Source organism: Trichechus manatus, unplaced genomic scaffold (genome assembly GCF_000243295.1).
Source record: "Trichechus manatus latirostris isolate Lorelei unplaced genomic scaffold, TriManLat1.0 scaffold00009, whole genome shotgun sequence".
NCBI lineage: Eukaryota > Metazoa > Chordata > Mammalia > Sirenia > Trichechidae > Trichechus > Trichechus manatus.
In genome coordinates, this window is record NW_004443945.1 from 3,952,500 (window position 1) to 3,964,557 (window position 12,058).

At 41.4% G+C, this 12,058-nt stretch overlaps 1 protein-coding gene across 1 annotated transcript in view; it reads right to left on the reverse strand.

Annotated features, from left to right (window-relative positions):
- CRTC3 (CREB regulated transcription coactivator 3) overlaps positions 1 to 12,058 on the reverse strand; it is a 108,239-nt gene that overhangs the window by 41,984 nt on the left and 54,197 nt on the right. Inside the window, exon 2 of the mRNA XM_023725962.1 lies at positions 6,455 to 6,574. Coding sequence (XP_023581730.1) covers positions 6,455 to 6,574 — 120 coding nt within the window. The remainder of the gene's footprint in view (positions 1 to 6,454; positions 6,575 to 12,058) is intronic.

A 12,058-nucleotide genomic window follows, 5' to 3' on the forward strand; every position in this document is an offset into this window, starting at 1 on the left:
GTTCCATGAGAAACTATTTGTTCTGTAAGCCTTCACCTGAAGTACAATTAAAAAAATAAATAAATAAAAAGAGAAAAAAATATATATATATGCCTCTCCCCCTACCATGGGCCTTTGTTTTTAACCCTGTGTACTCCTTTTCAGGCACCTTTGCTGGCTCCTCCTACTTTGCCTTCAATCCTGCAGCCTCACAGCCTTTCCGCCCTCATCTACTAATTGCAGAGAGGTGATTCTCAAAGGGAAGGTAGGGAGAGGAAACTCAGCATTGCTGGGGACCAGGCAGAGAGGGTGCAAGGAAGGAGGAGGAGACTCTGGCATGGACACTTTGGGAAGGCTCCCCAGGGCACTATGAGCTCCAGCCCTAATCTCAAAGGTTGAGAACCCCTGACCTCCATGCACTTTCACTGAGCAATTCCCATCCATGCCTGTGGCTCCAACTACCACCCATAGTCCAGTAACTCACAAATTCATACCTCCAGCTCCCAAGAGTTCTTGTGCCAGTCTATATGTCTAACTGCCTACTCCACTTATCTAACAAATACCCCCCAAACCAAACCCAAGCACTGCCATCGAGTCAATTCCAACTCACAGGAACCCTACAGGACAGAGTAGAACTGCCCCATAGGATCTGCAAGGCTGTAATCTTTACAGAAGCAGACTGCCACAGCTTTCTCCTGCAGAGCGGCTGGTGGGTTTGAACCACCGACCATTCTGTTAGCAGCCTAATGCTTAACCACTGCACTACCAGAGCTCCTTAAATCATACCCTAGACACCTCAAATTCCATCTAAAATCCAAGTAATTACACATACTACCCTGTCACCTGCTCTTCTTCTTGTAGTCCACATGTCACCACGCACTTGGGTGCTCAAGTTAGAAATCTCAGTCATCCCAGGCTGGTCCCTCTCTCCCCAACACCCTGCAGTTCTGTAGAGGAAAACCCTTCTCTTCTCCTCTTGCTCCTGACTCAGTCCATTGACAAGGAGGTTCCTACTCCTTATAACTCGGGAAGTATTAGAGGATACAGTTCTTACTCACTCTTCCCCTAGAGGAAAGGGAGTAGCTTTTCTGTTGATAAGAGAGGCCATCTGTTGGCCCATTTACCAGTGGGTGGGGTCACTGAGCCACAGAAGCTAAAAACAAGTTCCACCCTGCCTCTTTCTGTGCTGCCTGATTTGTGGCTGGGTGAGCAGAGCCGGGGTTCTTCTTTTGGCTTCCTGTACCCATGTGGTAAGCGCACCTGGGGTAGGGCTCAGGAACCGCCTTCTAGAGGTAGCCTAGAGGTGGCCATTTTCTCTCCTACCCTCTGGAAGTCTGTGTTCTGCCAGGGACAGAGTTTGCAGGGCAGGCCTGTGACCTTTCATTGCTGGCAGGCAAGTGGACTCGGAATCCACCTACCAAGATGAGTTCCGAGGTCAGATTTAGTATATAAAAATTCAGTCCCTTTCTAATTTCTTAGCTGTGTCTTCACCGCCAGTCTACTTCTTTCTGTTCCTTTACCTCCAACTATGTCCTGCCAGAATACATCTTAAGGTCAAATTTTACAGGAGGTACATGAGTGGGATCTTTCTGAGTCCTTGCATAGATGAGGGTATCTTCCAGTTTCCCTCGGCAGACGAATGGTAAATAGGTTGCATGTGGAAGTTTGAAGTCATATTTTTCCCTTAAAACTCTGAAGACCAGTATTTCCTAGTCCTTCAATATGGTAATGGGTGTTAGGTAAAAATTGGGCTTTGTGATCAAATAAGTTTTGGAAACCCTGGGTTATAGATAAGAAGTTTTTTACTTGCAGGGCATCTCAGAGCCCCAATATGTACTGTGAAGCTCCAAGAAGGGGACAGAAAGTGCAGTGTTTCTCAAATTTAATAGGCCATGGGACCCTTTTCAGTCAAGCATTTCAAAGAAACTGTATTCTGTAAACCAATGTCCTAAAATTTTCATTTCATTGTGATACAAAAGATCAAAGCAAGGCCGATCCCAGTAACTTTGGAGGGTCTTAAGGCATCTCTTCCTGACTGGTCACCCTAACTCCTAGATGCAGTATTCCCAAACCTTGTTGGGAATACAAATCAGAAATATCCTAAACTTCTTCTTCTGTCTTTCAAAAACCATCTCTTTTAGAGGAAGATTCTCCTATGATTACTCATTGGGTTCCCTTCTTTTTCAACATCTTACCCACAGATCTCAGAACATACTGTATTTGCTGTAAATTTATGCTAATAGTCCAGAAATTCAACAAGATGGTGTTTGGGATACAGCATATTTTCTGCCCTCGAGGAGTGAGAAGGGCCACAGAAGACAAAGGCAGTTACAGAAGGGAGCTCTGTTTCTTCTAGTACAAGAGCTTCTTCTCTGAGTTCTTAAGCTCAGGCCTCCAGCCAGGAACAAGACCGGGCAGCACCTCTCCTCTGCCTAGTCTGGGGGCCCAGGCCAGGGCTCAGCCAATGCAGTGCCCCGGTCTTTGCATGTGACGGCCACCCACACCAACAGCAAAGTCCACATACCAGCCTTCTCTGCAGTATGGCCGCCCACACCAAAAGGCATCACCCTGTGCCAGAGCTCTGCTTATTGTGGCTGCCCACTCTGGGAGGAGGCTGGAATATTTGTTCAACAATGTTCATTTTATTTGAGATCACCAAACCATAGGACTGAACCCTTGTCTATGACAATCTTCCCAAGACTAACACCCAAGCCAAGAAATAGCTGTAAAAAGAGAATTCTGAGTATGCTTTTCCTTTTTTGTTCTAACAAAGATTCAAACCAGTTTTAATACTTTCAAATGATGGAACTTCATTAAGAAGGTAATAGACAAGTGTGAAAGGCAAAAATTTAAAGCTAAGTGTTTCACCACCAACAGAATGCAGGCTGCAAAAGGAAAGATGGAATCACAGCCCTCCTCCAAGTTCTCCTAGATATATTAATATCTTTAATATAAAATCATCCCACTTTTATATTTTATTATTAACTCATGGCCCCTTGGTTCCTCAAAAGAGATTTGAAGCTAACAAACTTGCTGCTTCATGAATGGACTATCTTAAGAACTTTCTTTGCATTGGCAGATGTTGGGTTCCCAATTAGTTGGGTCCCCAATTAGAACCCCAATTAGGGGCTTAGGAGGAGACCACAGAGACCTCATGATCAGTGAATCAGACTCATACTTTCTGATGAACAACTTTAGCTCTATATTAATTTGGTTTCTGCTTCTCCTCCCCTTCTGAGCTGATCTGCTTTGCCATTACTCTCATAAGTTGACCCTATGTAGGGTCAATTATACCCTATGATACTGCTATGGATTGAATTGTGTTCCAAAAAAATATGTGTTGTAAATCTTAACCCATATACCTGTGGCTGTAATCCCATTTGGGGAACAGGGTTTTCTCCGTTATGTTAATTAGACCTTCTGTGTAGGGTGTGTTTTAAGCTAATCACTTTTGAGATACAAAAAGAGCAGATTAGGCACAGAAGCAAGCAAGCACAAATGGGGGAAACAGAGACACCACATGGACATCTCCAAGGAATGCCAAGAAGAACCCTACAGAAGCTGAGACAAGGATTTTCCCCCACAGCAAACAGAGAAAGCCTTCCCCTAGAGCCGGCGCCCTGAATTCTGACTTCAAACCTCCTAAACTGCGAGAAAATAATTTTCTGTTCTTTAAAACCATCCACTTGCGGTATTTCTGTTATAGCAGCACTAGATAACTAAGACAGATATATCACCTGAAAAGAGAATCTACTGAATATGCAATGTAGCCTCCTCCTCTGGGACATGCTGCTTCCTCTGCCTGCAACATTCCCTCCCTAACTGCTTTACTCTCTACACAGTACTTACTGCCATGGAAATTATCTCCCTTAATTTTTTTATTTTTTTCACCTGCTTGCTGTCTGTCATCTCCCAAAGGACTGTAAATTCCAAGAAGGCAAGGACTATGTCTGTCTTATTCACCACTGAGTCCTTAGTGCTCAGGACAATAACTGGCACAGAAAAGAGACTCAAAAATATCTGTTAAATACAGAATTTCAAATTCTCATGGAATTCAGACTTTCTGGAGCCACTAAGGCTGGATAAACCCTTGAAAGTATTACCCTGAGGAAATCTTTAACTCTTAGCTGAAACTATCCCCTGAATGCCTGCATTACACATTATACTCTTTTAAAGAATTATCTATATGTAATCAAATTGACAATAGCAATTCAAAAGGATAGATGAAAAGTTTAGGTGGGCAGTGAGTTTCTGTTATTGATGGTGAAATAGTTTGAAAAAGGTTGCCAACAAAGGTGACACAACTTAAAGAATGTAACCAATGTCACTGAATTGTACGTGTAGAAACTGTTGAAGTGGTATATGTTTTGTTGTGTATATTTTCACACACACACACACACACAAATAATAATAAAGGAAAAAAATCTGTTGAATGAATGAACAAGTTATCCCTTTATTTCTTACTTATCCTTCAAGAGTAAGTAGATTTTCCTCTAGAAAGCCATCTCGGACACCCCCACCATGACTGGTTCAGGCTGTCCCTTGTATGAGCTCACACAGCTGCCTCAACTATAGCACCTCGCACTGGGCTGTGACTACTGGTTTGCTTAGCTGCCTCTCCCACTGGACTATAAGCAACTTGAGGGCAGGGACTATATTATGTTCACTGGTATCTCTACAGTGTCTAAAACAAATCCTTTTCAAATGAACTTTATCCTCTCTTTTCTTCAATCCCTCCTCTTCTAAAATGTATTCCTTTGGTTAATAAAGCTATGTGTATATGTATGTATTTAGACTATGTCAGAATACATTATGTATAATGTATAACATCATATATCTAAAGAGAGCATCTACAGGGGAAAGGGAATTAGAAAAATGATAAATTGTTAAATAGAGCAAAGAAACACTTTAAGTCTTTTACTGGAAAATTCCAAGCAATGTAGACAATGGTTTGATGTACTACTCCACTCTTACATGTGAACTAGCTGAAGAATTACCTCAGTTTCCCTTTTCCTTTTGCATCCTATGTAAAAGTTATGACACATTCCAGAAAGGAATTCTCAAAATCATTCATCATCTTCATCTTCCCTGATAATGGCCACATAATTAATATACAAAACTAGAAGTTAGGGTAGCTGTGTTGGGGGGGGACAGAAGAGGGGAGAAATATATATTCCCTGGGGTCATCATCCCTGCCTCCAAAGAGATTATAAACTGCAAGAAGCTTGAGGGTAAGAAAAGTAGTGATTTCCTTTGTGCTCCCCTTATCCAGCCCCTCACACAGGGTCTCCCTTCCTCCAGCCCTTCACACAGGGTCTCCCCTCTCTGGCCCCTCACATGGGGTCTCTCTTGTACATGGTCCTAATCACTGCTGACTGAACATGTGTAGGACGGGGAAGGAGCATAGGTTTGGCAGTCAGCGTGACCTGGGCTGAATCTGGGCTCCTCCAACCTTAGCAGTGGAATTTTGGGCAAGTTACTTTGACACTCAGTTTCCTCACTGGAAAATGGGGCTTAAAAAACTAAACTACTCAGCACGTGCTGAAGACTAAATGGTATGAATTGCCCAGCACAGAGCCTGGCATGGGTAGGTGCTTAGTAAACATGAGTGCCCTCCCCCACTTCCTGGTTTCTGGGTTTGTGAAGCTAACTCTAACCTCATTGCCAGGAATTCAGATCTCTGCAACAAGACTCACCCCGCCTTTCTTCTTCCTCTACCCGTGTCTGGGTGCCAGGAAGAGTGAAGTGAGAGCACAGGACCTCCTGGTGCTCTTCTTCTGCGTCCTCTCCTGCAAATTCCAGCTCAGTTCTGTATTCCCAAAGCCCTTAGCTCAATGCTGGTCACACAGCAGCCTCCATCCCCTAGTAAGTACTGGGTAAATATAACTGGGATATGAATTCACAATCTCCTTTTCTTTAGTTCTACTTAACAATATAGAGTTTGGTGTGAGTGTTCATCACTGTATAAGAATTTTCCTAAATAACAGGTTTATATTTCAGTTACCATGCATTGAGTTTAAAATTCCACAAATAGAAAAGTATATGAAATTTCTTCTGTAAGTTCTAATAGCGGGTCAAAAGAAACACAAATAAATTCAATATCTGTATGTGTTGTAGCTAGATAGCCTAATCTCTCTAAGCTGATTCAAAGCCAGGTTTAACTCTGACTTGGCTGATTTCTGAAGAAAATGCCAAGAACACTTGGCAATGGGCTGAATTACATGTCATTTATGTTCCGTTATTTCATTAAACCCAACTTTACCAATGCTTTCATAAAGTAAACACCTACGGTGATCCTTCCAAATTTTGGCCGCAGAGATGCTTCTAGTTTCCACCTAATTTATTTTTATTGCCCTCTATTCATCAGATAAAATGAAGATTCTGAGGCCAAAGGGGAATTCCAGAGAAGGTAAGTCCTGAAAATCTTTCAAACATTTCAGAACGAACACTCCTCTCAGACAGTGAAAAAGGATATTTGTCGTCCTGGCTTGTCCCCAGACCTTCGATGCAGGGGGTGGAAGCGGTTCCTGGTGTGTCTCTCCACTAGCCCATGATGGCGGGTTCCTCGAATGTTATCAGCTTGATGAAATGACGGCTGCAGAGAGAAGGAAAGAAGAGTTGGCCTGGGACCATTCACCATCTTGGAAATTGCCACTCACCCTCAAGAACAATTGATAACAACAAATGAAAAGACTGATTTTGTAATTCTAATATTGTGCATTAGCATGTCTTGAGTTAGGGTAGAACATGGAGCTATTTCTATATAATCACAGAATTTAGTGTCTTAAAAATAAAGCTGTAAGAATGATATCGTAAACATTGTCAAACTTAGGAGGTGGAGAATCAGGGGACTATGGATTCATATACCATGGCCCAGAAACTAGGAAGTGCATTTGGAATATAAAAGACAGAAATAAACTGACAAGGCATGAGACACCTACAGATGGCAGACTATTTGCTCTGCACCCTGTCTTTTTAAAACTTTTTTTGAATTGACAACATCTAAAAATTCAGATTTGAGGCTTCTAGTGAAAAATTAGAACATTTTGGCCACACTGGTCCCACATTTCTACGTGGTAACAATGGGCTAAAACTGAGAGTGGTTGGTCCCTCTAAATGGGAGGCCCACTCTCCTGTTTTTAATCCTTACACCGGAACCACTTCATGGACTTTTTATGTGAGACATTTGAGTTTGCAACCTTTGACTTGTGGGAAAAAGGGATAATACTTACATACAAGTGGAAAATATGCAACTCATTATCCTCAAAACAGCACAAACGAAAGTATAAACAGATTTAAGATAAATTTATGGTCAATAAATCCAAAATTCTTTGTTAAGAGATGCTTCGGGTATATTGTTAACATTTTTGAGATTGGCATCTTATAAAGGGCAACATTTTTGGTTGTCAAAGACCAAATTCTAGGCTGGGCCAATAAATGTCACACAATGGGGCAAGTGGATGCAACATATGCAATAGATGTGTTTGTGAAATACATGAAAACAGATTTTTTTAATTTAGATAAATAGAATCATGTATAAGATAGCTAGCTTACTATGAAAGGACTCCTGTGATGGAACACGTTTTTATAGGGGAGATTCCTTTAGTTTAGAACTGAACCCTAATTTTTCTTTGTTAAACATATGGATTTTCACATATTGCATTTTGGAATTACTCCTGTTTCTCCTGAGTGGACCAATAAAACATGTCTAGGCTCAAGGATGCCCTTTATCATCACTCTTATTCAAGATTGTGCTGGAGGTCCTAGCCAGAGCAACTAGGCTAGAGAAAGAAATAAAGGGCATCCAAATTGGTAAGGAAGAAGTAAAAGTATCTCTATTTGCAGATGATATGATCTTATACACAGAAAACCTCAAAGAATCCAAAAGTAAACTACTGGAACTAACAGAAGATTCAGCAAAGTATCAGGATACAAGATAAGCATACAAAAATCAGTTGGATTCCTCTACACCAACAGAGAGAACCTCGAAGAGGAAAGCACCAAATCAATACCATTTACAATAGCCCCCAAGTAGACAAAATACTTAGGAATAAATCTAACCAGAGGCGTAAAAGACCTATACAATGAAAACTACAAGACACTACTGCAAGAAACCAAAAGAGACCTGCATAAGTGGAAAAACATACCTTGCTCATGGATAGGAAGACTCAACATTGTGAAAATGTCAATTCTGCCCAAAGCGATCTACAGATACAGTGCAATCCAGATCCAAATTCCAATGGCATTTTTTACTGAGATGGAGAAACAAGTCACCAACTTTGTATGGAAACAGAAGAGGGCCCGGATAAGTAAAGCATTACTCAAGAAGAAGCACAAAGTGGGAGGCCTCACACTACCAGATTTTAGAACCTATTATACCGCCACGATAGTCAAAACAACCTGGTACTGGTACAACAACAGACACACAGACCAATGAAACAGAATTAAGAATCCAGACATGAATTCATCCACCTACGAGCAGCTCATATTTGACAAAGGCCCAAAGTCTGTTAATTGGGGAAAAGACAGTGTCTTTAACAAACAGTGCAGCATGACTGGGTATCTATCTGCAAAAAAATGAAACAAGACTCATACCTCACACCATGTACAAAAACTAACTCATAATGGATCAAAGATCTAAATATAAAATCGAAAATGATAAAGATCATGGAAGAAAAAATAGGTACAACGCTAGGAGTCCTAATGCATGGCATAAACAGAATACAAAACATTACTAACAATGCACAAACACCAGAAGAGAAATTAGATAACTGGGAGCACCTAAAAATGAAACACTTATGCCCATCAAAAGACTTCACCAAAAGAGTAAAAAGATAACCTACAGACTGGGAAAAAATTTTTGGCTATGACAAATCCGATCGGCGTCTAATCTCTAAAATCTACAAGACACTGCAAAACCGCAACAACAAAAAGACAAACAACCCAGTTAAAAAATGGGCAAAGGATATGAAAAGGCACTTCACCAAAGGAGACATTTAGGCAGCTAACAGATACATGAGGAAATGCTCACGATCATTAGCCATTAGGGAAATGCAAATCAAAACTACAGTGAGATACCACCTCACTCCAACAAGGTTAGCATTAATCCAAAACACACAAAATAATAAATGTTGGAGAGGTTGTGGAGAAATGGGGACACTTACACACTGTTGGTGGGAATGTAAAATGGTACAACCACTTTGGAAATCGATTTGGCGCTTCCTTAAAAAGCTAGAAATAGAAGTACCATACGATCCAGCAATCCCACTCTATAGAATATATCCTAAAGAAATAAGAGCCGTCACACGAACAGATATATGCACACCCATGTTCACTGCAGCACTGCTCACAATAGCAAAAAGATGGAAGCAACCTAGATGCCCATCAACGGATGAATGGATAAACAAATTATGGTACATTCACACAACGGAATACTACGCAATGATAAAAGAACAACGATGAATCCATGAAACATCTTATAACATGGAGGAATCTGGAAGGCATTATGCTGAGTGAATTCAGTCAGTCGCAAAAGGTCAAAAATTGTATAAGACCACTATTATAAGAACTCAAGAAAAGGTTTAAACATAGAAAAAAACATTCTTTGATGGTTACGAGGTGGGGCAGGAGGGAGAAGGGTATTCACTTACTAGATAGTAGACAAGAATTATCTTAGGTGAAGGGAAGGGCAACACACACTACAGGGGAAGTCAGCACAACTGGACTAAACCAAAAGCTAAGAAGTTTCCTGAATACAACCAAACACTTCGAGGGACAGAGTAGCAGGGGCGGGGGTCTGGGGACCATAGTTTCCGGGGACACTAGGTCAACTGGCATAACAAAGTTTATTAAGAAATGTTCTGCATCCCACTTTGGTGAGTGGCGTCTGGGGTCTTAAAAGCTAGCGAGCAGCCATCTAAGATGCATCAATTGGTCCCAACCTACCTGGAGTAAAGGAGAATGAAGAACACCAAAGACACAAAGAAAATATTAGCCCAAGAGACAGAAAGGGCCACATAAACTAAAGACTCCATCAGCCTGAGACCAGAAGAACTAGATGGTGCCCAGCTACCACCAGTGACCACCCTGACAGAGAACACAACAGAGAGTCCCTGATGAAGCAGGAGAAAAGTGGGGTGCAGAACTCAAATTCTAGTAAAAAGACCAGACTTACTGATTTGACTGAGACAGGAAGGACCCTGGAAGACATGGCCCCGGTCTCTCTGTTGGCCCAGAGCTGAAACCATTCCTGAGGCCAACTCTTCAGACAAAGATTAGACTGGACTATGGGACGTAAAGTGATACTCATAAGGAGTGTGCTTCTTAGCTCAAGTAGATACATGAGACTAAATGGGCAGCTCCTGTCTGGAGGCAAGATGAGAAAGCAGAGAGGGTCAGGAGCTGGTTGAATGGACACAGGAAATCTGGGGTGGAAAGGAGGAGTGTGCTGGCACAATATAGGGAGAGTAACTAGGATCACACAGCAATGTGTGTATAAATTTTTTTTTATGACAAACTGACTTGAATTGTAAACTCACTTAAAGCACACTTAAAAAAAAAATGTCTGGGCTAACTTTGCTTAATGATCCCAATGTATTTTAACAATTCAAATGTATTAACTCCTAAAAAAACAGTTCTCTGTGAGAAACAACTTCTGGGCCTGAAATAAAAATATTCATTGTTATAGGTAAGCTGGATGTTGATTTCAGATAATATAGGATACTGTTCTAGGAATATAATAAATTGAAATACTTTTGTTAATCTTCAAGATGCATCCCTGCAACACACTTTATTACACAGAAACTTAACCACTATCCAAATAGAAATAAGAGGCAGGTGGCTTCATTCCAGGATAAAAGAAAAGGGAGAATTCTCTGTTAATATAATTATATATTCAGTACCAAAAAAAACTCCAGCTGCTGTCGAGTTGCCTTTGACTCATGCAACCTCAACTCATATGACCCCAATTTACGGTGCCTCCATGTGTGTCCCCATAAGTTGAACTGCGTTCCATTAGGTTTTCAATGACTGAGTTTTTGGAAGTAGATTGCCAGGGCTTTCTTCTGAGGTGCCTGTGGGTAGACCTGAACCGCTAACATTTCAGTGAGCAGCTGACCAGATTAACCGTTTGCAAGAGCCATATTCACTACAGTAATGTTAAATGTACTGGAAAACATAAAATTTTCATCCAGTCTTAGAGCACAGCTACCATCAGACTGGGATCCCAGGGGCCAGTCTACGGAGATGGGGCTGAGGGTCTTTAGGAGGAATTCCAAAAAGCAGAAAACCCTTGAAATGTCTTCTAGACCTCCAATTATACATCTATTGGGTACTTACACTGGTGGTATAGTGGTTAAGAGCTACAGCTGCTAATCAAAGGGTTGGCAGTTCGAATCCACCAGGCACTCCCTGGAAACCCTATGAGGGCAGTTCTACTCTGTCCTATAGGGTCGCTATGAGTTGGAATCAACTCGATGGCAACAGGTTTGGTTTTCCGGTTTACACGTGCCTCTTCTGCATTCACCCTTGCTGGCCCAGATCCTGTATTACCACTTGGACTACGTTTTTTAGGGGACAGCCTCTGTTTAAATATGATATTTTCTTCTCTTCCTCACTATGGCCCAACCTCAACTCTCTGCGCCTATTATATCTCATCTTAATCCAAACTATATCTGGCTATTGCCTTCTCAGTTCACAGGGGCCTGCTTTGCTTATGAAATGAGTTAGAATAGTTGCTCAATCCAGAAGCTGGGGGTTGAAGGAGGTTTAAGAGCAAAGAAGCCTGTCAAACACTATGGTGCTTAGTTCTTGGCTCAAGTCTCTCGGTTCCAAAAAGTACTAGTGGCAAACAGACACACGATTCTCCTGTTCCCACCAACTCTAACCTCTTGCTTGCTGACAGCTATAATTCTGTTATTTAAAAATATACTTACCAGCAATCCCACTCCTAGGAATATATCCTAAAGAAATAAGAGTCATCACTCAAACAGACATATGCACACCTATGTTCATGGCAGCATTGTTCACAATAGCAAAACGATGGAAACAACCTAGATGCCCATCAACAGATGAATGGATA